This window comes from Acinonyx jubatus, chromosome B4 (assembly GCF_027475565.1).
Source record: "Acinonyx jubatus isolate Ajub_Pintada_27869175 chromosome B4, VMU_Ajub_asm_v1.0, whole genome shotgun sequence".
NCBI classification, from domain to species: Eukaryota; Metazoa; Chordata; class Mammalia; order Carnivora; family Felidae; genus Acinonyx; species Acinonyx jubatus.
Window position 1 is genome coordinate 31,386,254 of NC_069387.1, and position 26,238 is coordinate 31,412,491.

The 26,238-nt window shown below is 36.3% G+C and overlaps 1 protein-coding gene across 18 annotated transcripts in view; it reads left to right on the plus strand.

The window, feature by feature from the left end:
* Positions 1-26,238, plus strand: part of CREM (cAMP responsive element modulator) — a 71,585-nt gene that overhangs the window by 2,452 nt on the left and 42,895 nt on the right. For 17 of the 18 annotated variants that reach the window (XM_053225520.1, XM_027073822.2, XM_027073823.2 and 14 more), the window contains exons 2-3: positions 7,124-7,224; positions 17,508-17,631. In XM_053225520.1, coding sequence (XP_053081495.1) covers positions 7,181-7,224; positions 17,508-17,631 — 168 coding nt within the window. In that variant the 5' untranslated portion in view covers positions 7,124-7,180. Of the gene's footprint in view, positions 1-7,123; positions 7,225-17,507; positions 17,632-26,238 lie in introns of those variants that run through there. The other variant, XM_053225527.1, reaches the window with a different exon arrangement.

The following is a 26,238-nucleotide window of genomic DNA, read 5'->3' on the forward strand; positions in this document are numbered from 1 at the left end:
TTAACAAACTCCAGACTCCATGGACCACTTTAGTTTCCTACTGAGGCAAGTCGTTACATGATCAAAATATGAAATCTTGTTTAGAATTCTGGCCATTTCATGAAAAGTAGGTTATTAACATACATAAGGAATCCTGACTGAAACTTGACTAGTATATTACATATATTTCTGATCTGTTTTCTCCAACTTGATATTCTCTCCAAGTGAATAATGAGCCAGAAAATTGAGCCAGGTTTATTGTTGAAGTGGTAGTCCGTTGGAAAGCACTCAAATGCCCTTTTCCATATAGATAGATTTTTTTAAGTAAAACTGAAGAATCCTAACACTCAACAGCTGAACCTTTGATATTTTGACATGTAATCAACATTGGTCATTAAGGAAATAAGCCTGAAATATCTTTGAATTCTGTTAAGTATTTTCTGTTGAACTAATGGATTCCATATATGTATTAAAAAGTCAACTTTGAGAAGAGTTATTGTACATTGCAGTTTCAATATTATCAATACAGATAGATTATACAAGTAAAGATTTCAGGGAAAGTTTCTCATCCAGTACACATAGGTAGAAAGAAACATTTTAAATCATTTTGTTAGCTTCCTTTTAGAGACTATACAAGATATTGTAATATATTTAAAATACTTTCTATCCTGAGAACTGTGCAATAAAGAGTGCACTGTTCTTAAGAGTAAATCCTTTCACACATGGGTTTTCTTTTTCTGATGCTTTAGGATATCCAGGAGAGAATAAGGGAGAGTGAAGAGGAAAACCCAAGGATAACACTAAGTGTGATTTTATCCCACTAAGTGGAATATTACTCATGAAGACAACTTGAGTCTTATTGGTATAATTCAGTTATAGCAAAGTTTAAAAAGTAAAATATCGATCTTGCACATCTTTTGATTGACCTTGCCAGGAGTGTTAGAGGAAATTGTCAGCAAGGTGAATGTAAAACAGTTTTGAGGAAAAGCATAATCTAGGAAGTTATGTGGGAATTTTGCTTAAAGTCTATTGGAATAACTCACTGGTTAGGGCGGATACTTGCCTCCGAGAAACCTCGCTAGGAGCTCTTTTGTGAGGCTGTTTTGAAGTATTACAAAGTATTGCAAAGTGGGAAGCATCTTCATGCATATTTTCTGAACACTGATAACCAGACCAATTAAATGTCAAAATCATGTGAAATTCTTTTTTTTTTTTCATTTTTTAAATTTTTATTTATTTATTTTTTTTTGAGAAAGAGACAGAACACAAGCAGGGGAGAGGCAGAGAGAGAGGGAGACACAGAATCCGAAGCAGGCTCCAGGCTCTGAGCTGTCAGCACAGAGCCAAACGAGGAGCTTGAACTCATGAACTGCTAGATCATGACGTGCGCTGGAGTCAGATGCTTAAATGACTGAGCCAACCGGGTGCCCCAAAACCATACGAAATTCTAACAATGGAGCTCGTGTGATTCTGATATTTTACTTTCATAAAAATTCATAAAATTTCATAAAATAAACTCAGTTTTTTCAGTTACCTTATTAAAGCTTTGTTTTTAAACACAGCAGACTTAAATTTAGACTATCCAAACTCAAAGTCAAATGTCATACAGTTTTGCTCATAATCTCAAATAGCCTCAATTTTTTTCATTGATAGCCCAAAATGATTTTTTTTTTTTTGCTTAGAAATGTTTTAAACTGGAATTTGCGTCCTAGCATTGATATGATAAAAGCTTCTAGCTCAAGTGTTGGAAAACTGTATCATGCATAAAGACCAGTATACTGTATGTGGACAGTTGGGATGCGTTTGCTCTTCTTTATGATGGAGAAAATAAATTTAACACATTTAAATATGTTTAACACATTTAAATATGTTTCAGCACTTTGAAAGGTAGCAGTTTTGTTCATATACACAAAATAGGACCTATCTAGTTAAGTGTAATAACGTTGAAATTCCTTTCTCTAAGTTTTAACTAATTCAAGTGTCTTATCTACTCTTTCCCAGATTTACTAGTCACTGGAGTTGTATTTCATGTAGATAAGTATTTAAAATGTACTTAAAGTGCAGTAATGTGATGCTGAACAAGAAAGCCCTGCAATGACTCTAGTCAAGCAAATAGCTCCCACAGAAGATTTTTAAATTTTATTTCCTTCCCTGAACTGGTGGTAGTGGAGAGGGTGGTATTTGGAGAGATGGAGGTAGGCGATGATTATTTGAATTTTTTCATTTCCTCCCCAGCAGCCAATTTTGCTGTTCATTGACTGTCAAATAGCCAAAGGCAGGTGCCCGGTGGGGAGTAAATAGAGAAAGTGATACTGAAATATCACTCTATAAAATTTGGTGATTTTATAGAGTTAAGATTTCTTAGACAGTAGCTCTCTGAAGCAGTTAAATTGGAGTGGCCTTGAATCTGTATTAAAAAACCACTTGATGTTCTGTTTGATTCATGTTTAAAATATTAAAGACATTATTTACAAGTGTTTCAATTATTTCTAAGTACTGTTCCTGGGTACTTCTGTTTTTACACAAAAGTGTAAAGAATGTTATTGGAAAGTTATTTTAACTTTGTGTCACAATGATTACAAAACTTTAAAAGTGGTATAATGTCCTGTTACTGCTATCCCACTTTGTTTTTCCTGGATTCTCCTTCACCTAAAATGCACAACAAGCATAGGTTCATCAGTGTCAACTTAAGGTATTTGGCTTTTTGGAATTAGTTCTCGCTTCTAGCCAGCCCTACCTTTCCCTAACTTTTTAATCGTCATGATTGAAAAGAACCAGCTTTATATGCACTTCTATTCTTCCCTTATCTTTCAAACCTTACTTGCTGTTCGTATTTAAATCATGACTAACCTATGGAGATCTCCTACTTTCCCAAGGAAGTAACACCTTGCTTCATCCCAGAACCAGAGAAACGTATTTTTCTGTGGTCTCTCTTTCTGCTTCCATAAGAGGGTATACTGCCTTTTATTCCATGTTCTTTTCTTTTTATTTTGACCCTAGTCCAAAAGCAGGACTTTTTTTTTTAAAGGAACTTGCCTTTATTGTCTTTCCAAGGCATTCAACTTAGTTTTCATAGAAGCAGCTCTCCTTTTTAAATCTTTTAAATCTATTTAATAATTTAATCTAACATGATATTTAACAATATCAAAATTACAATAGTAAGTATGGCTGGCATAATCAAGTCTGGTGATAAATAGGACTAACTCCACAGCTGTTAGGAAAAGAAGTGCTTGGGAACACTAGAGAATAACTTGTGGATGTTATAACGTTTTAGGTTTTATAGAAGAAATGGAGAACATTGGCTAATAACAGAGAGTTGGTTGGGGAGGAGGAAGTTGGTTAGGTAAGCTTTTATATTCTAGTAAAGTTGCTCAAGAAGTTTGATTCTTACATAAACCTGATTTTTCCAAAAAGTTAAATTAAGATAGAATGTAATTAACCACAGCATGGTAGATACTCAGATTTTGTAAGTGTAAATATAATAGAATAGAACAACACACTGATGAAGAGTAAGGTGAATGTCAAATGTTATTTTGGTATTCAAACCTAATATATGATAGGAAATTTTTATCAGTGTAAGTGGTTTTTCTCCAGATACAGCACAGAAATTCACATATAGGCAAAGATTTTTTAACTCATTTTCCCCCTTAATATAAGCTCTTATTTGTCTATAAAAAACTAATCTGTGACGTGCTTTCTACTCGAAAAGAGAAAATTTCTTTAGCAGATAGGACCTTAAAATTATTTTTGTAGAAAATTGGTAGTATACAGGACATTTCATCAGTACCCTTTGTGATTTTTAGGCATAAGGAGATCAGCTTAAAAATGATAACCTCAGACTATATCATGAAATATGATGAATTCAAGGGGTATGTTTTAGGCTAAGTAGAATATTTATCATATTTAGCTCAGTATGAGAACACATTCGGATATCTGTGCTCAAAACCATTCAGGTGTTTGGGTATGTGGGAGCAGGGGATGCTAAGTCAATCCTTGTCTACCCAAGGATAGCATGTTCTAGGACATTAAAACCAGATTTTGGATGAGATCAATAGTATACAGCTAAGTTTTTCAAAGTATGCATAGTTTATGCTTTAGTAAAATGGGATCACTTGGTTTACAAATCCCCACAAGGTAATTTTGGACTTGGAAAATTGATGTAATGGAAAGGTTTGGTATACTTTAAAATCTGAATGCTTTTGCAACAAACTTTATGAAGCCTCTACCAAATACCTCAAATTATAATGTCAGAATTTTGGCTATATATATACATATATATATTTTAATTTTTTTAATGTTCATTGATTTTTGAGAGAGAGAGACAGAGTATAAGCAGGGGAGGGGCAGAGAGAGAGAGGGAGACATAGAATCTGAAACAGACTCTAGGCTCTGAGCTGTCAGCACAGAGCCCAACGTCGGGCTCGAACTCACGAGCTGTGAGATCATGACCTGAGCTGAAGTTGGACACTTAACCAACTGAGCCACCCAGGGGCCCTGAACTTTGGCTATTTATTAAGGCAAGGGGTCTATTGGAGGATTTTGAATAAGGAAATAAATAGCATGTTTTGATTTGCATTTTGAGTAGAGTGTTGTGGTCTAGTGGAGTGGATTAAGAGGGGTGAGGGAGAGGTTTAGTGAAGTTATTATAGGGAGAGATGAATTGCTTTATAGGGAGGCAGTTATTGCTTTAATCATGTCAAATAATAAGTTTCAGAACTAAAGGAGTGGCAGTGAGGACAGAGAGAATACAGCAGAGTCAAGATACAGGAGACATATTTATTGAGGCCCATTAAGGTAATGGTCCTTGCTTATATTCCAAGCACAGTTAGACATTTTGTGTTTATTATTTACATTTTCTCCTCACAACAAGATCTCCATTTGACAGGAAAGAATGCTTGGAGAAGTTTCTAATTGTATGAGCTCATATAGCTAATAAGCAATAGAACTCAGGTTGACTGTTAATAGTGTGTTTTTATACCACACATTGTTGCTACTAGGCCATGTTGGAGGACTCCCAGATTGGGTGGCTGGGGTGGCTGAGGCAGTGTTGATATCAATCACTAAGATAAGAGTACAGCAAGAGGAAAGATTTGAACATTTGGGGCTTGAGGATCTGTGAGCAAACCATTAAGAGATATATCTAAAGGCAGGTACATATGGATTGGAGCTCAGGAGAGAAAAGTGTAAGCTGGATATGAAATCTGAGATCTATCAAGTAAGGATGAAGTAAGCCTAGGGAGTGTGGGGGGGAGAATTTTATGATGGGAAGCCTGGGAATACCAGCCTTTACAGAGTGGCCAAAGAAGACTGAGGACAAAGGGCTGGATAATTTGGAAGAAAAGCATGAACACGATGTCCTAAAGAGTTCAAGGAGGACAAAATTTGTGGAGTAGGAAATACTGTAGGAATATAAAGATAGGGACTAGAAAGCATCCTTTTAGATTTGGCAAGCAGGCAGTCAATCTGTGATGATTTCTTAGACAGTAGTTGTGAAGAAATCATTCTTGATAAGCCTGAGTCAGAATCAGTTTTATCTGATGGTCATTATTTGGGTACGAGACTAGTCATTTTCTCATTTTCTCTTGATATCTGTGGTGGCCGAAGCTCGTACTTTATTCAATGCTGATTGCCTCTGGGAAGAGCAAGTGGGTGGCTGTTCCTGGACTTCAGTGAATACCTTTTGCTACTTTTTGAATTCTGAACCATAAGAATTTATTACTAAGTCAGAAATTAAACAAAGAAAATGGTATTTCCAAGAGAAATATAGAAATTAGTAGTTTACTTCTCTCTCTCTTTATTATTCAAATAATGTTATTAGTATTCTTTGTTTAAATGTCTGTCTCCCTGATTAAAATGCAATCTCCTGGAGAGTGGGGACATTTTATCATTTGAAAGGCCTGGCATATCATGGGTGCCAATCACTGTTTAATAAATAAATGGTCCCTGCCTTTAGATTACACAATTTTTATGGAAGGTTAAGATGTCCCCATGTAAAACGACAGTAGAGTATAGCAGAGTAAGATTTAATCCAAAGGACAGCGCCATCCTCGCTTTTTGTTCATGTTGTAAGCAGCCTGGTTCAAATGACCATCTCCTGTTGTCCCTATGCTGGGAGATGGGGGACAGATGGTAGCTATAACCATTGCCCTAGTGCCCTTAGGCCAACCTGCCACTCAGTTTTAAAAGGACACCATTTTAGAGGGGGCCACTTAGGAGGGAACCCTGAAAACAGTATGTCTGTAGCTAAGCACAACCATTGCTGTTGAAGATGCCTAGAAGATACTTAGGGCTATGGACATTTGTCTTTTCCACTTCTAAAATAAGCGCTCCCAATTCCTTTGTCTTTTTCTTTGCCAGTTTTACTTCATATTTTTAAAGGATATTAGTAACAAAAAATGGGTTTTAATTGGTAGAGTGTCTAAAACAACTTTTTAAATGGATTGAAGTCTAGTGGAGGAGATTTTAAAGGAACTGGTAATATTTTACTTAGAGTTAAAATTCTTTGACAAAAGCCAATTTTGACGGGCACCTGGGTGGCTCAGTTGGTTAAGTGTCTGACTCTTGATTTCCACTCAGGTCATGATCTCACGGTTCATGAGATAGAGCACCTCATTGGGCTCTATGCTGACAGTGTATAGCCTGCTTGGGATTCTCTCTTTCTCCCTCTATCCGGCTCATGAGCGCGTGTGCGTGCTCTCTCACTCTCTCAAAATAAATAAACTTAAAAAAAAAAGCCAGTGTTAAATTTAAGGTAAATAAAAAATGGTTGACAAATTTGTTGCAGTGGAATGAAATTTAAGTAAATGATAAATTCACTCCATTTATTAAGTGATTATTAAAATATAGCTGATTCCATGAACTATATGTAGCATGTATTAAATGATTTAGACAACACTACTTTCTCTTTGGTAGAAAATAACCTGATAAATAGCTCATGATTTATGTTTTAAATTTTTTTCCTAGAACAAAATTGCATAGAAGTGAGATTGAAAAAAAAATACACACTTGTTTTCAGCTTTCTATTCTTTTTTTTCAGTTTTATAGAAATTAGGATATTCTCGGGTATTCTGTTATCATTTTGAGAGACTTTTTTTAAAAATAAAATGTTATGATTTCCCAATTCAACATCATAATTTTTCTGCAGGATAAATAAAGAAGAAAACGGGGAAGGAATAAAGCACTGATTACAAATGTCTTAATAATGAGCAAATGTGGCAGGAAAAAATATATTAAGACAAATCTAAGGTAGGTGGATATATGTTTTTCTGTTCTTTTGAAAATTTTGCTTAGGTAAAAGTTAAAATAATGGATAAGTGAATAATGTATATATGTTAACATGCATCCATAAATGTATATGTATGTGTATATGTGTATATTATACTAATAGAGAATGGTAGTGTGTACCCAAAGTGGTCAGCCATTCAATTAAGACATTCATTCATCTTCTACCCTGTACTGTGCTAGGCAATGGGGGGAGCAGCGAACCTTTTACATTCAGCTTTTTTTTGCATGCTGGCCTTTTCATTTAGAAAGGAGACCATGTATAAGGATGTGGACAGAGTCTTAGTTTTTTTCCTTGCCTTTAAGCTATGCTTATACCTAACATAAAACAAAACAAAGTCTCTACCATATTTTTACAAAATCCATATAGAGTTTTTCAAGTTTTCTTTTGGCTGCTTTCAGAGACCTTCTGGTTCATTTGTTGGATCTAGCTTTAAAAAGAAAATAAATTTTCTATGACATTTTATGTAAAACTCTTCACAAAGAATAGAAAGAACTAATACTTTTTCCTTTTGCAGCTGGATTCTATTTTTAAAATTTTACAAGTGGAAATATAGTTGTTCTGCAGTGTAGTTTGTCTTTGCAAATGGAATAGAACTGAGCTTTTAGAAGTTTATTAGTTAATCAAACACTTTAATTAGGCAACTGCCTTTGTCTTATTTTTCATTTAGGTATATTTGACCTATATTTCCTTTTCTCTTTGTTTTCTTTTAAAAACACTTTCATAAGTACCATGATAGCATCCCTTTAAAATGTTTTTCCTTTTTCTTCTGATTTTTCCTTCTACTAAATGTTTTATATGTTCTTGATACAAAAGGATCCTAAATAACCCTGGTCATTAATTGCCTCGGTATTTCTATAATTATAAATATAATTTTATGAATATATGCCTTCGTTTTCATTTCTAGAAGGTCTATAATAGGTTGTCTGCCTATTGTGTTGTACTGTACAAATAGTACTCTACTGCTGTAGTTCAGAAGTTATTGCAGTGTGATGTAGTTCTATTAAAGTTCTGGAAAATAACAGAGTAAGCAAACAAATACAGGTCTCTCCCTCTGAAAGTAGTTCAGCCTAGAAGTCTTTGAAAATTGTGCTAATGGATGGATCTTATTATTTTATGACATAGCTATATTAACATTTTATTAAACTGAATCCTGATATATTCAGAGCATATTGGGGTAACATTTATTTTTCTATCAAAGAAGAAAATGGTTTGCATTTCAGAAGAAATTTAACCTTCATAAAAAAAGTATATTGTTACTACTATTAATCATTTATAAATTCAAATATGCCCATTTTAACAATCCTTATCTGTTTTTTAGAATTGTGGAACCAACTACTTGCCAGTATTTTGCTTGCTATTAGTTTATAGTGCTTAATGGACTTTTGTTTTTTTTAGTTTTTTATTATCTCTAAATGTCTTATTTTTAAATATTGTATAATTTATAATTACTAACTGGTCTTTCTCTCTAATAAGGATTATTATTTAAGATTAAAATATTGCTTGGGGCACCTGGGTGGCTCAGTCGGTTGGGCATCCGACTTCAGCTCGGGTCATGATCTCACAGTCCATGAGTTCGAGCCCCGTGTAGGGCTCTGTGCTGACAGCTCAGAGCCTGGAGCCTGCTTTGGATTCTGTGCCTCCCTCTCTCTCTGCCCCTCCCCTGCTCATGATCTGTCTCTCTCTGTCTCAAAAATAAATAAAAACATTAAAAAAATTTAAAAGATTAAAATATTGCTTAATTAATTTATAGATTATTAACTATAGTACAACTATGTTTAATATTGATAGAAAATGAGATTTTAGGGAACATACCTTATGATACCTCTCTTCAATTTTAACTATAAAATACATAATGAACAATGAAGGATTATAATGGATTTTTCTCTTACACTTTATTTAAAAAAATGTTTTTTTAATCTTTCTTTTTGACAGAGAGAGAGAGAGAGAGAGAGAGAGCAAGTGGGTTAGAGGCAGAGAGGGAGACACAGAATGTGAAGCAGGTTCCAGGCTCTGAGCTGTCAGTACAAAGTGAACTCATGAACCATGAGATCATGAGCTGAACCGAAGTCGGACGCTTAACCGACTGAGCCACCCAGGCACCCCTCTCTTATACTTTATAGATGAATTATGTCTGGACTAGTGAGGCTGATTTACAGGTGTTAGGATTTTATGTACATCATTTATACTGAGTTCTGGGTCCTGTATCTCCTGCTGCGATACTGTTTGAAAATGCTTAGTATAGTGCTTGACCCATATTCAACATTTAACTCTTAGTTGACTCTTCTTCCCTGAGTCCTGGGGTTGGTTTTTAGTGGGTTTAGGAGAAGAGTTGTACTAGAAAACAGTTGGATATTGACAGTAGAATAAAATTGCTTGAAAATGATAAAGTATGTATTTTAAATTGATAGTGCTGGGTTTACTCTCCTGTAAATGATTTTTACCTTCAAATAAATAGATTTTATTTTATTTTTTAATATGCTTTTATTTTTTATTTTTAAAGTAATCTCTGCACTCAGTGTGGGGCTCAAACTCATGGCCCTGAGACCAAGCGTTGCATGCTTTTTTGACTGAGCCAGCCAGGTGCCCCTCAAATAAATTGATTTTAGTATCAAACTTTTACTGAATGATCTGTACTGGGCATTATACTAGGCATTCCTGAAGAATACAAATGGTATAAAATTAGATCCCCTATATCCCAGTGTAAAAACAAAGCATGTCTGGATGAAGATTATAACAACAGTTGCAGCATACTCAAAAGCACATCTTTATTATAAAATGTTGCCTAAACTGGAATGCCCAGAACACTAGCTGTGGAAGGAACCCTAGAGTCATAATCATAAGACTTCTTGTTCACTCTCTGTCATGCTACGTATTATGTACCCTATAGAAAGTCACTTGATCTCTCTAAACTGTACTTTTATCATTTTAGTGACATCTGACAGTTACATAGTCTTCCCAAAAGTTGATTAGTTTATTTAACAATTATGGTAGATTCTGTAGTAGGCACTAGGAATACATTGAAGTATAAAATGTAATCCCTGTCCTTGAGCTTCTTACACTAGTGTTAGTACTTTGTGAACAAATGTATTCTATGCTAGACAAGTGCTATAATGGAAGTACTGCATAAAATCCTTTGGGAACTCAGAAAAGAACAACTAATTCTGTCCACGGCTGTTAGAATAGGCTTTTGAAAGATGGTGTCCTTCAGCCAGGCCTTGAAAAACTAGTAAGAATTTGCCTATTGGACAAAGAATGGATGAAGGGTATTTCAGGAAAAGGGAAGAACAGATAGCAAAGATTAGAACTGGGGGAATAGGATGTTTACTTGAAAGAAATGGCTTATGAGGAGGCTGGAATAGAGAATGTGGGAAAGAATAGAGTGACTGGAAATCAGGCCATAAAAGTGAAATGGAGTCACATTGTGAAAGAGATTGAATGGCAGTTTGGTTTGGTTTGGTAATTGAGAATATGGACTTTGGAAAAAGACCTTAGTTTAGAACCTGGCTATGCCACCCAAAACTTTGATGGTAAGATCAGATTCTTAACTTCCTTATATTTGCTTTTTATCTCTAAAAGAAGAACTAACTATACAGGTCTTATAAAGTTGTTAAGGATTAAAACTAGCATGATTTTACCACATGGTAGGCACCAACTAATAGTTGTGGTTATGATTATCATAAGAACTTTCAATTTTATCCTACAGTCAATAGGGAGCTACTAAAGACTTTTAAGCAGAGTAGTATTTTAAGCAGAAATGTATGCTTGAGAAAGGGAACTGTTAGCAGGGATTGGAGTAGGGAGATTGAGTGGTGGTGGAGAAAGGGATTAACTTGTTCGTTAGTAGGTACAGTCATCACACTTGGTAATAACACTGTAGGGAATGAAAGAGAGTCTCACAGATGACACCCAGCTTTTCAACTGAGCAATTAGATGGATGGTGAGGCCCCATTTTCTGAGGTAAGAAACTCAGAAAAGGAACATATTTGTGGAGGAATAAGAGGAAGTTAGTTTTGGATCCAGTGAGTTTGAGGTACCTGTAGGGCACCTATTTGGAGATGTTAGGCATTCGAATATATGATTTTGGAATTAAAGAGAGACCTCTGGGCTAGAGATCTAGATTTGAGAGTGATAACCCTGAAGCTTGGTGTTTGAATCTAGAAAAATGGATGACAATACCCAGAGGGAGATTTGAGAGTGAGGTGAGAAGGCGAAACAGATTCCTGAAGACATGCAGTGTGAAGGTTAACATTGAGTAAGGGGAGGAATTAATTAGCAAAGGAGCTTGTGGAATTGTCAGAGAATCTGATGAGAGCAGAAAATGCAGTATAATGACATCAAGATAGAGTTTAAGAAGGAAGATATCAACAGTTTGGAATACTGTTGAGGGATCAAACCAGATAGGACTTAAAATGAACATTAGATTTAGTGACAGAGATTGGTTACCTTTACTAGAGAAGTTTAGTGAAGCAGAAGTCAGTTTAGGGTTGTGTAGGAATAGGTGAGAGGTAAAGAAATGGGATAGCGTTGGGGCGCTTGTGTGGCTCAAACAGCTGACTCTTGGTTTCGGCTCAGGTCATGATCTCACAGTTCTGTGGGTTCAAGCTCCACATTAGGCTCTGTGCTGACAATGTGAAGCCTGCTTGGGATTCTCTCTCTCCCTTTCTTTCTATTCCTCCCCTGTTCACACTGTTTCTGTCTTTCTCAAAAAATATATAAACTTTAAAAAAAGAAAGAAAGAAATGGACATAGTGTTGGTAATTCTTTAGTTTAGCAGTGAGAGGAAGAAGAGACATTCAAGGGAATAGTTAGAAAAGAACTTCTGGTTCAGTGTGTGTGTGTGTGTTTGAGATTGAAGAGATTTGAATAGGTTTAAATCTTGATAGGAGGAAACCATTGGAGAGGGGAGAGGATAGTTGATACTATAGTGCCTAGAGATCCAGAGGATAGATACAAGAGTTTAAGAGTGGGGAGGCAGGAGGCAAGGTAAAATAGTGGGTATACAGGTAAGTGGTTTTTGATATGGTACCCAGGAAATTGAGGGAGTACTCATCTGAAACAGGAAGCAAGGTCTTACATTGAGTGTCGGTGAGCTCAGGGATTTGAGAAGAGGGAGAAACATTTGAAAGAGTTGTACAGAATGGGAAAGTAAGTTCACTAGGGAAACAGTAAGATTGCTTCCCATTTGAGGTTAAAAACCATGAATTCAATAGCCTTAATAATATTGTTTTATAATTTTATTCAGTATTGTTCATAGAGTCATAGAGGAGATTGAATTGGTTTTATCTGAAATTGGTATTTACTAGGCAGATACAACAAAAAGAAAAGGGACAAGAGAATTTAGAGTATTGGGAGACAGTAATTGAAATGAGAAACCATGGATTCTAAGCTGAGTAGGATGAGATATGAAGAAAGGGGGCAGCTGATGGAAAGGGAGAAAGTGGTCTGGAGATCTCAGTGTGGTGGAACAACAGGTGTGATGGGAGTAATCAAGGGTGGGTGTCACCTGGGAGAATAGAATGTTGTAGTTAGGGTGGGATGTCAGAATCATTTCATAGGTGGAATAGTTTGGGACATGGTCTAGGTCCATTGTAAGACCAGCTAAGTAGATGGCTGAAGTGGAGTAGAGAAAATCTTGCACTAAAGCATCAGGGTGAGGGCAGGGGTCCTTCCTTTGAGTGTTGAACATAGAATAGTGGAGAGGAAAGCTCTTAAGTCAAGTGCTAAAGTCTTCACTTTACATCCTGGATGTAGAGAAGATGATTATCATATGGATGAATATAAGATGGTACACCTAATATCCTTGGGCCTCAACAGAACAGGGATTTCTACAAAGACACAGAGGAGGAACAGCTGAGAAATAGTGGGGAACAAAGATGATACCAGGTCAACATTCTAATCCTGATTAGGTGTGGGAAGACAAGCTGGTCCCTCTTGAGAGGACCGAAGGGAGTGTTGGGAGTTCCAGATAGCACATTGCAAGGGCTTGGAAGAATAGGAGTAGGAATAAGCAACTGAAATACGGAGGGAAAGGAAGCACTATTTATGAGAGGGACAGTGGAGTATGGGAGGAGCTTACATCTTTGATGGTGACTGGGGAAATAGGAATGTGAGGTATTAATGGATATGATTCTGGCATGGAGGAAGGGGCATCATGGTTTAGTCATGGCTTACAGGGAGGCCAAGTGTGATATGTCATCTTTAGAATGGACAGCAGCAGTTGTGAGGAGCAGCAACTCAGCAGCTTGGTCCAGTGTTGGGAAAGGAAGTTATAATGGATGACATCACATGTGGCGGGGAAGATGAACAGGGGTGGGTGCTGACCTCCCATTTCTGCCTTTCTTTACTGGGAGGCTCAGCTCATCATGGCATCCTGATTTGGCTGATATTTAGCTCTGTGGGTTTTTGTAGCTGATCTGGTACTGACTCACATGTAGACACATGTTTGTAACCTGTAGCTTTGGTGCTTGAATACTCTTGACTAAAAGAAGGAATATTAGGGAAGGGACAGGTATGTGAAAACTGTAGATTGAGGTGCATCATAGGAGGGGAGTGTGCACAAATACAGACTTGGGAGTCATCTACATACAGGACTGAAGGAGCCATAGTATGTAGATTGAAAAAAGGAAAAGGGCAAAGGATTGAACTGTGGGAAATACCCAGGAGAAAAATGGTCCAAGTAAGGTGATTGAGATAATGTATATAAAAACACGCTCATGTGTAAAACAATTAAAATGCTTAATAACTTACGAAGTCTTTTATTATATCTCAAAAAATGAGTCCTAGTTTCAGGTGACCTTTTAAGCATTAAAGTTTTTTTTTTTTTCTTAAGTGTTTATTTTTTGAGAGAGAGAGAGAGAGCGAGCACGAGCAGGGGAGGGGCAGAGAGAGATGGAGAGAGAGAATCCCAAGCAAGCTCTGTGGAGTCAGCACAGAGCCCAATGTGGGGCTCAAACTTAGGAACCGTGAGTCATGACCTGAGCTAAAATCAAGAGACAGATGATTAACCGACTGAGCAACCCAGGTGCCCCCAATAGAGCTTTTTATGATGAGAGTCTTCCTGCATTCTATTATGTGTATCTCTTTCCTTAAAGTAGACTGAGTATATTAACCTTTAGTTGATGACTCAGGATAGTTATGATACTTACCATTATTGAATTTTAACTCCTACATTTTTCAATTTCTTGAATGTAAAGAACTTGGCAACTTTATGCTGTATGGACCCAATTGCCACACACTTGGAATTCTAGATCTGCTTATTATGTTCTGTATCATTCCCCCTTCATCCCTGCCATTGTCAGCTGTCACTTCTTATATCTAGTATTTTTAGAAACTAGATGATTGAGAATTGTTTTGAAATAAAAATCAATGAGTTTAAAGTATGAACCCGTGAGAAGTTCTCTTTGTTTTATAAGTTTTAGTGTATGGATCTTGGGCCATTTGTTTTGCCTGTTAACAAGAAACTTTGGCTTATTGTTGACTTGTTTACTGAATTCTATGTAGATATCAAATAGTTGAAACATTATACTATATAGATGGACAAAATACACTAAAGGACCTAGAGTAGAGGAGGCATATGAGTGAGGTGGAAATTTTTTTTCTCTCTAGATCATTAAAAGCTATTCTTTCTCTGATTCCGTTCAACCTTTTCTAGCCCTACTTCTACAGTCCTGCGTTGCCTCTTCCTCACTGAATCTAAGTAGGCTTCCTTAGCAGTCAGATTCTCTACCACCATCAGCTATTGTGTTTTCTAACTATGCTCCATACTTTACTTCCTCTCATAGTTCTCCTTTCCTCTTCTACCTGGTTAAATTCTTCTTATTGTTTAATACACAACTCATATGGCCCTATCCTCAGGCAGGTATAATCCTTATTTCCTATATTTCCCAAAGCATTTTATGCATAACATCCTTGACACAATTTAAGAAGTTACTTTGGGGCTCCTGGGTGGCTCAGTTGGTTAAGTGTCTGACTTTGGCTCAGGTCATCATCTTGTGGTTTGTGTGTTTGAGCTGAGCCCCACATCAGGCTCTGTGCTGACAGCTCGGAGCCTGGGGCCTGCTTCAGAATCTGTTTCCCTCTGTTTCTGCCCCTCCCCCACTCTCACTCTGTCTCTCTCTCTCTCTGTCTTGAAAATAAAATAAAAATAAACATTAAAAAAAAGTTACTTTACTTGTGTTCCCCTTTTGTGGGTCTACCTGATAGAATTGACCAATAAGCTAAGTTTTTCCTAAATTTTAATATACATCAGAATCTCTTGGATTTAAAAAAATTGGATGTCCCAGAAAGTTTGATTCAGTAGATTTGGGGTTGAGCCTGGAAATCTGCTTCTCACCCCCCACCCCAAAACAAGTACATTAGTTACTTCTGATAAGGGTTGTCCAGGGACCCACTAATGAATAAATTCCTTCAGGGCACGGACTGTGATTTACCCACTTTTGTATTTTCAGGACCTGTCATGTAGATGGAGCTAACTAAATGTTTCTAAAATGAATAGTTTATTGGAGAAGGCCTTCTAGCATATATAGTGTTTGAGTTGAGACTCAAGTTCTTGGCGGAGCCTTAAGAGAGCTTTAAAAGGTGTAAGAAATAGCATAAGACAGCATTTCTCTAAACACCACTTCTGGGACCTACCAGGTGGAAAAAGTCTTTGGTGGGCAGATACTTTTGGAAAATGCTGCCTATTGCACCCTTCACCTTCTGAAAGCACACTAGCATATTCAGGCTTCTTAGAAGTTCAGCAAAGAAAACCTTTTAACCCTGGATACTTACAACTTTTTCATTAAGTGTTCCATTACCCTCTCTTTTTTTTAAAAAAAAGTTTATTTATTTTGAGAGAGAGAGTGCACACAAGAGCAAGATGGGGAAGGGCAGAGAGAAAGTCCCAAGCTGGCTCCATGCTGTCAACACAGGGCATGCTGGGCTCATTCTCATGACCACGAGATCATGACCTGAGCCGAGATCAAGAGTTGAACGCTTAACTGACTGAACCACCCAGGCACCCCATCCCTTACCCTCTTTTAATGATAATACCTTTTCATATCCTGCAGAACTAATGTTCTGAGGTATTCTTTTTGAGAACTGTTCACATAAGCAAAAGCAGAGCCTTAAGAATTGTCAGTTTATACAGGGTGATAATCTATCCTTAGCTAGACTATTCTGGAAAATAATGAGAGATAAGGGGAATTGGGGAGTGTTGAGGGAAAGACATTTTTTTATAGTAGACTGTAGATATTTATCTTTTATAATTGCTCTAAATTGTCATGATCAGTTGTAAGTACTGCAATGCTTTTCAGTAGTGAGGAGTAACTCCTAGGTTTGAGGATGGAAGGCTTGGATTCAGGTAGTGACTATTGAAATACAAAAGAAGATAATTGAGTGCAAGACATAGATGAAAGATCTGTAGGATCTGTAACTACCTCTGGAAGAAAGGTCTGTACATTTTAATTCAAAGTTCTAAGTGGCTTGCATACTTATGGACTATGTATTTAGACTACCAAACTGAGAAAAACACATTGTATCATTGACAGTTGAAAAGATGCATAAGAGTAGGCAACATAGTTCCTATAAGTTTGTAAAATTTGATTTTGTTTAATTTATTCTGTTTGTATTTTGTAATTTCTTCTAGCAGGATAAAATATAGAAATATAGAAATCATTAACTTAAATTGAAATCACAGACAAAATTATGTCAAAAGTTTTTCCTGAAAAAAATGGATTCTCTTTTTTAAAGAACTGGGGAGTTGCAGAACATGTGGTCAACCCTGTGTGATTCAGTTTGAGGGGCTTATCAGAAACTTAGTGCTGGCAAAGCTAGACACATCTTTATATTATAATGCATTTAATTTAGACAATGGGGAAATTCTTTGATAGTATATATTATCAAGCAGGTATATTAGGCCTTGAGAGTCCTAGAATATTTATACTCACTGTAAAATAGAAAACCTACTTTTTTCACTCATTTATACTAGAGGGCTTAAAATAATTATCAAGGAGACATTCTTATAAGGTTAAAAATTTTTTTTTAATAAATGAATTCCCATAAAACATTTTGCAGGGCTGCCTTGGTAATGTTTGTGTCCGGTGAGCAGAGTTAGTTTGAAGAGTTAAGACTGCCACTGAACCTATTTCTTAAAAAGTAAGGCAGAACAGTTGGATGACAGAAATGAATATCAGAAGGCCAGGTAAAAGCAGAGAAATCTTTCAGAAAGGGCCTTAATACTTCTTCCTTTTTATTGTCTTTTCAGACAAATGACCATGGAAACAATTGAATCTCAGCAGGATGGAAGTGTAACAGATTCTGTGGCAGAGAGAGAATCTGCTGATATGCAGACCCAGACTGGTCAAAATTCAATCCCTACCTTAGCTCAGGTAAATTTAATGTAGGCAGTAGGCAGGCACTGATGAAAGTTAAACTATATGGAAATAAGAAGTATGTGCAGATTCTATTTTCTTGAAGTTGACCTTAAGTTTCCTCTGTTCCCTGGTTATCAGCCATTCTTGCTGATTTGATTTCAAAGAGAAGATACGTATTTTAATTACTTTTGCCTTGTAACAGACACTTTGCTGTGCTCCCTCCACCACCACCACTTATGCAAAAGGAAAAACAAAAACCTGTCCACGATACGTAATCCTCAAGTTACTGTTTGAGAAGGTTGGTAATTCCAAGTTGGTATAGTCTTATATTCTCGGGTAGAAATACTGCAGAAATCTTCCCATTTGCCTGGTATATATTTGCTTTGATCTTTACTTTCTTTTTAGCTAGATCTTTGAATTGGTCTCATTTAGAGACTACCAGTATGAGTTAGTGCCTGGTTTTCAGCTCCTAAAATTTATTTCTGAGATGTGTATAAAAATATGTAGTAAAAACAAACACATTTGTTTATTTAGATCATCAAATATTTATTGAGTACCTACAGTGTGTAGGTATTTTGCTAGATGCATGGGGAGGTGTAGTTTCTGGCCTTAAATATCTCATGGTTTAGTGGGGAAGACAGGTGTTTGAATGATAATTCCAATAGTGTGAGAAGTGCCATAAAACTTTATGTAAGGCTGACAGAGGAGAGGGAGCAGCTGCTAACTGGGAGTACTTTGCAGAGGATTCTTACTTTTGAGCTAGATGTAAAGGGTTTGATGTAGGAGTCTGCCATGCGGACAAGGATAGGGAAGCATATGGTAGGCCAGGAAAGAGTGTGTGCAGAGGCACAAAGCCAGAGAGTACATGGTGTCAGGGAACTACAGGTGTAGAAGCTAATTGGAGCCCAGCATCAGGGCTAGGATGCTGAGTTGGTAAAGGTATGCAGAGGTCATGTACATTTGAGAGTGTAGAGTATCCTGGATTCTAAATATTCTTGAAATATTTCCATGTTCACTATGTTTAGAACACTAGTAACTGTGTGGACTATGTGGAGGTTGGATTGGAAGTCAACCAACGGGTAGAGAGGACACCATTTATGTGGAATCATGGTATTATGGGATATGGTGGAGTGGTGAGATTTTCATAGGATCTTGAAGGGAGGATAGAAAGGACCCAGATGGCTGACTGGAGGTCCAGGGGGAACACCAGGTACTTCCTGGGTTGTTTCAGGCCAGACTGGTTCTTGTGAGGTCCTTCATCCCCAGGACAGGACCCCAAGCACCCAGCCTGCTTTTCCTTCCTCCTTCAAACTTCTAACACCCACTCACCCCCTGGGGGTTTTCTCACAAGTGTTCTGTGGAACTGCATCTCCCTGGCAACACCCCCTCTTTATTACCCTGACACAGGCATGCAGACCTTTTGCTATTTAAAAGGGGGGGCAGCCTTTTTCTTATTAACAAAATGTATGTTCATTGTAGAGAATTAACAAAATATGTATTATTATAAAGAAGAAAATAAAAACTGTCCATAATCTTGACATCCAGAAATTTAATCATTGTTAACATTTTGGTATATATCTTTTAGTCTTATGATCCGTGTAAATAGAATACAGTACACATATATTTTTTCATAAATTTGTGATCCTCTAGAGCTTTTATCACTATGATTCCTGATCTGTAATTCTGCCCTTCTTTGCTGAAGCAGTATTTGAAAGCAAATCTTCCTTTTGCCTCCACTGCCCTCCTCTTAGGTACTGGCTCACTTACCCTCACAGAGCCTCCCCCTCCCTCTTGTGGGCCTGCACAGTCAAAACAATAGCTCTCCATTGTCTAAAACTGATAATTTGCAATTCTGAGGACCTTCAGCCTGGGTGACACCCAGCTCTGTGAGCGTCAGTTCAGAAGTTGGTAAAGAGTTCAAGTAATATGAAGTCTGAAAAATAACCTTGAATTTATGAGGTCTTAGAATTAAATAAGAGTCCAGCGAACAGAAACTAGATTTTAGTAGATTAGAAAATGAGTAAGAGGTAGAGGAGGTAGAAATTGGTAGTATAGATTCTTCAAGAAATTTTTCTGTGTAATTGTAGAGAAAGATGGATCTGTGAGACAAAGGAATGAGAACAGGGGTATGAGAAAGTTAGAACAGGGGTATGGGAAAGTTGAGTGTTTTGAGGAAAATGGAAAGGAGAGACACGTGTGAGAAGGCTGAATCAGACCTAGGAAAAGCCTCTGGCTTACATTTATAATGCTTGCTTTTTTAACTGTCTCAACTAATCAAATGTTGGTATTTATTAAATCTGAATAGCAAGTACATGAACTTGCTCTAGTATTTTATTTTCTATGTGTCTTAAAGATCGGATCAAAAAATAAACTATGGTTTTTATCTTACACACATTAAGCATGTTGAGAGATTAAGATAACCCTTGTGTCGAATCATTGATTATTTTGGTTAACTAAGAGTTATTCTCTGTGCCATGCATGGATCATGATTTTTTGAAGAATTAGGACACAGTTCTTAGTAGTCAAAATTTTCTGAACATGATTACCAATTTATATTCTTGTGATGCCTGAAGCTGTTCATTTATGAGGTATTCATTATTATGCAATACTATATAAGTATTAGGAAATCAGGTTGAACTCTTTTTTAAACCTATAATGCATACTAAAAGTGACTACTCTTCTGAATAATTCCTGATGTCAATGTATACTTGCCACCTGTTTCATTTTTTTTCAGATTAGAGGACTATTTTGTATAGAGAGGAATTTGTAACATTTAATTTCATTTTTACATGGTCAAATTACCATTAACTAGTATAGGAACAAAAAGACCAAAGATTTGATCAGTTTGATCCTTTGCATCTTATCATTTGTTAGTAGTAGTTTTGAGTACCCTGGCTTCTCCAAAGCTTCTGCTAATCAAGGGTACTCCAAAAACCAAATCAAGGGTACTCCAAAAACCATCACATTCGTGAAGATCTGACAGCTTGAGCTTGCTCTGTGCCCTCAGGCCTCTGTGTGTACAAAGGGAGGCTAGAGTTTTAAGTTTCCAGTTTTTCTGTTTTATAACTTCCCAGATATAAGTGGAGTCTTTTCCTTCTGTGTGTCTTCAAAAGTATATAGAAGTCACAGTGGTGATAATGTCAAAGAGCTGGAAAGCAGGAGTTTCCATAAACAGACCCTGGGGTGGCAAATCCCGGAGGTTAAATTGTGAGTTGGCTTTCTTCTTGCCTGTGTTATTTTTCATGTTGATTTATTTTTAATTGAAGCTGCTTTCTTCTTCATTAAGTGTATGTGTTGCCATGTAAGACTAGATTCCATTCCCCTCTTCCCTTGGAAAAACTCTTGGTAATAAATTGGAGAGTTTATTTTATTTTACTTTATTATTATTTTTAAAATATTTATTTATTTATTTAGAGAGAGAGAGAGAGCGCAAGAGAGAGCACACACGTGCAGGGGAGGGGCAGAGGAAGAAAGGATCTGAAACAGGCTCTGCACTGTCAGCTCAGACCCCTACTTGGCTTGAACTCACGAACCGTGAGATCATGACCTGAGCTGGAGTCGGACACCTAACCCAGCTGGGCCACCCAGGCATCCCTGGAGAGTTTATTTTAGATAACCAAACCAGGAAAAAACCCTGTCCAAAAGCCAAAATGATGAAAAGCAAAATTACTATATATGCGTATATACACATGTGTATATACACATATATATATGTGTATATATATATACATATATATGTATGTGTGTGTGTGTGCACGCGTGTGTGTGTGCATAAGTATATACATATGTATATATTACTGTATATACAATTAGTTTTAAAATAGTCACACATCCTTTGGAAATAATATAATCTTTAAATGGATAATGGGAAGTTAAACTTTCTTTTATAATGTAAGATTTCAAACATATACAAGACTAGAACAATGCTACTATAAATTTATATGTATGTGTATATAAACAGTTACTAAGATTTTATAGTCTCATCTATCTTCTTTTTTTGTTGAAGTATTTTAAGCAACTCTGCAAATTTCAGACATCATGTCATTTTACTCCTACTTCTGAGTATACAACTTATAAAAGATTATGGACTTTTTTTACTGTAACAAATGTCACAGTCATACCTAATAAAATCAAGCATAATTCCTTGACATAGTATGTACTTCTTATTCACATTTCCCATTTATCTCACAAATGTGTACTCTACTCTGAAAGCAAGATTGAGGACACCCTGAACTTTACTTGTTGTAAGCCTCTTGGGGATTGTTAATGCCACCATGAAGATGTGGGTAGGTGAGGTAATAATCCACATGGAGCCACTGGAAAGGATGTGCTTTAAAACTAGCTTTCTGGAGCCTCATTCCTTAGAGCGGCTGATGAAGTCTGTGGGCCTGAGTTTGGCACCTCTTCTCTGAAATACCTCTTCTTTATAAATGACCAGTTCTCAAGCTTTCAGCAAAGATGAAAGGAGCAGAATCACAAGAGTCATGGAGCTCGAAGCTCTGGAAATAATCAGGGTCATTATATTGCCTCAAGAGAATTTGTTCCAATATAAAATTTAATCTTTCCTTTGGACCTGTGTATTTTTGGAAACAAGGAGACTATAGGCAGCAGAGAAAACCACTAGGGACTGTTCAAGGATTATATGCTCTGCTGATCTCCTTTCTTTTCCTGTCTGTTCTAAATGCAAACAGTATTTAAAGAAGCACCTCAGAATAAAGCAGGCCCAGGGGCATCTGGGTGGCTCAGTCAGTTAGCAGTTAAGCGTCCACTTTGGCTCAGGTCATGATCTTGCAGTTCGTGAGCACTGACAGGTCAGAGCCTGGAGCCTGCTTCAAATTCTGTGTTTCCCTCTCTCTCGGCCCATCCCCTGCTCGTCCTCTGTCTCTCTCTCAAAAGATAAACATTAAAAAAAAATTTTTTTTTAAAAAAAAGAAGAGGAGGGGCGCCTGGGTGGCGCAGTCGGTTAAGCGTCCGACTTCAGCCAGGTCACGATCTCGCGGTCCGTGAGTTCGAGCCCCGTGTCGGGCTCTGGGCTGATGGCTCAGAGCCTGGAGCCTGTTTCAGATTCTGTGTCTCCCTCTCTCTCTGCCCCTCCCCCATTCATGCTCTGTCTCTCTCTGTCCAAAAAATAAATAAACGTTGAAAAAAAAATTTTTTTTTAAATATAAAAAAAAAAAAAAAAAAGAAGAAAGCAGGCCTGGCATGCAGCGAGGGGTTGAAGCAGGAATGATTTAACAAAAGACACATTTTAATGTATGAGTTTTATGTTTTCTGTTTCAATCTGGTGGACAATTATGATGACATTTCTCATTGCTTTGGCTAGCTGTGCCAAAAATCCACCTTCTTGGTCCTAAGTAGGACCAGGAAGGGTGTGTTTGGCTATCACAAAATGAGACAAAATAAAAGCGACATTTGCTCTTGATAATGGGTCAGCAGCTTCCTATTTGTATGCTAATGATCGGCTGCATTGTGTTTAGTTTATTTAGTATATTTACTGTTAGCTAACTAAATCTAGTTTAAGCTTAGTGTTTAGTTGAATCTTGGTTTTCCGACTTCAACTTACTAATTCCGTTACTTGAGGGATTCTTCCTGAAGGAGAAAAATATTCCTCTCAAGATTTTGAGGTAAAAATTTTCATTTCAGTATTAATTTTTCTATTGCTCCTTATTTTTATGTATTCCTTCTTCTGGCTCTTTTTCATTGCCTTAATTTAATTGTTTATGTAATGTTTTATTCACTTAGAATGATCTCAAAAATGAACAAAAGTTGGAGGAAAAAGTAAAACTGAATTTTTTTCAGTAAATGTGAAATCTGCATTGTATGATATTCTTTAGTCAACTAATTCAAGAAAATACAGTTTTGAAATATAACTCATTCATGAAGGTAATTCAAGGTTTGAGGGACATAAGTGAGAGTAATTTGTGAACTTGTTCAGTTTGAACAAGAACGTTATATTTCTATATCTGTACTCATATTTTGTAATTTTGTATATAATAGCTAAGTACATTTCTTTACACGTTAGTTTTTAGTTGTAGGATGCACTCTACATTTGCATCTTAGTGATAAAACTTTGAATAAAATTTGATGCTTAAAGGTGCTTTAAGCAGGTTTAAAGCAATCAGAGGCAAATTGCAGAAAAAGATTTAGTTTTTATACTTATTATAATCAGAAAGAAATACATACAAATTAGTTTTAGTGCTGGAGAGATTGTTAAAGATTTTCCCTCATTTGTAATGATTTTCTATGAGGTTTGGATACCTTTTGTTTCATGTTCCAAGTTCTCAGCTTTAGTAAAACATGTGGTTTGTCACTAGCAGTAATGGAAAAAGAACCGAGTGTAAACATAGTTATTCTTTTTACCCTTTTCTCTGTGATTGTTTTCTAGTAAAAGAGTAGGCTCAGGGAATCGTTTATAGGTAAGTTGACGTTTAAGAGGTGCAGATTTTCAGATTTGCCAGATGAAAATGTTCTGAATGAATGTTTCACGACAGTGTCAATATAACTTACTGCTGAATTATAAACTTAAGATGGTTAAATGGTAAATTTTATTCTAACTTTATGACAATAATAAAAAAAACAACAAAAAGTAGACACTGAAATTTGAAAAAAGGGAATGTTAATTTTTGTGGTTTCTTTGAATAAGATTCAGAGGTTATTTAGTTTGTCTGATTTTAATTTTTAACGTTGCTACGACCTTTGTAAACTCCAAACTGTTAAAGGAATTAGATTTGTTAAAAGAACTACAAAACACAGAGGCTTTTGGAAATTTTCACTTCATTGATTAATTGTGATGGCAGCTTAATAGTGCTCTTCAGAAATGTGAGTTTTATAAGCCTGACAGCTAAATCTCTCATGGTTCTCCAAAATGGCATTGGAGAGAAAAGCCTGCTTATAGTAGTGAATGTATTAAGTAGACACAATATCAAATGAAGATGAAGCAAACAGAAATAGTTCAGGAAAAAAACCTTACCTTTAAATAGGTATGTTCTATACAGCAGTAGACCTCTACTTTGGCAGATAATACCTTTTAAAAAAAAAAAAGATAATGGGTATATATTTGATAATCAGATATGTTAATACACTGATAGGTATTGCTGGTGTAAGTTGGTCTCCCAGGTCCTTAGAACTTTCTAGTTTTACTTTTTTTAAAGACTTGTTTACTACTTTGCACTTGGTGTAAGGAAAAAGAACTCTCATGAATACATATATGCACAGTTTGAATTAAATGTAGCTGTTTACTTAAAAGTAGTGAAGTATTTTTGTACTATTTTGTAACACTAAAGACACAAAATTATTTTCTTAATGTTTATATATAGTTTTAAGTTCATACTTAAGACTGAATTCTTTGATCTTCATTTCTTAAAAACATAAGAATACTAATTTCATAGATTAAGGTAAAGGAGATGCGGTGTGTGAAGTGCAAGTACAGTGCTTGGCACCTGTTTGCTTTTATCATTACACCAACCTGCCTCAGATGGTTAGGGTGGTAGCAGTTAGGCCAGTGGTTGCCATTAGGCTTTAAGACGAAGTGGCTTATACTGGTTTAAAAATACATTGTATTAGAAATTCATTCAAAAGTAATATAAATCTACTGACTATGCTCAAATAGGCCTCCAGAGGGTATAGAAAAGGAAAGATAATTTATAGTTGTTTTATAAGCAACATTCTGCTATGATGCCATGAACTTTCTTTAATTGGTATGTTTCATGCTCCTAAATTAAAAAAAAATTTTTTTTAATGTTTATTTTTGAGAGAGAGAGAGAGATAGAGCATGAGTGGGGGAGGAGCAGAGAGAGAGGGAGACACAGAATCCAAGGCAGAGTCCAGGCTCTGAGCTGTCACCACAGAGCCTGACGCGGGGCTTGAACCCACAAACCATGAGATCATGACCTAAGCTGAAGTCAGATGCTTGACCAACTGAGCCACCCAGGCGCCCTATGCTCCTAAATTTTTATATTTTGGATTTCTTTTAGGGATTTAAAAACATTGCAAGAATTTCTTTATGCCATTTTGGCTCTAAAAACCTAAATTATGATTTATTACTAGACTTTAGAGTTCATGTTAAGACCAAGTTTCATTATAATGCTTTTTTTAGGAGCAAAATTCTTTGACTTGCCTGTGTATGTACTCTGACCTTTGGACTGAAACTGAAAAAATTTAAGGATGCAATTTGGTCTAGTCATATTCTGTCACTGATTTGGATTTTGAATTTTGTTAACTTCCCACCTGAATTTTGAGGAGGACTTAAAAAGTATTTTAACCTTTGCAAATCAGAGGATTAATACGTGTAAATTAATTAACCTCTAAATTCGTGACTAAATTATTTAAATGAAATGCAACAATAATAAAAATAACAAAAGTGAGTATTTACTGCATGCTCAGTATATGCCAGGCACTTGGGCTCTGTCCTCATAACAACTCTGTAGAAAGGTACTTCTTTCATTCTTAGCACTTGTGGAAAATAAGTTATAGAGAGACTGAATAACTTTTCATAGTTCACACAGCTAGTTAGAGGCAGAGCCAAAATTAGAACCCAGGCAATCTGGTTTTAGATTTCATTAAGCAGTCTACTTGTAATATATAGGGTACTCTGTGTTGAACCAGACAGTACCTTGGAAATTC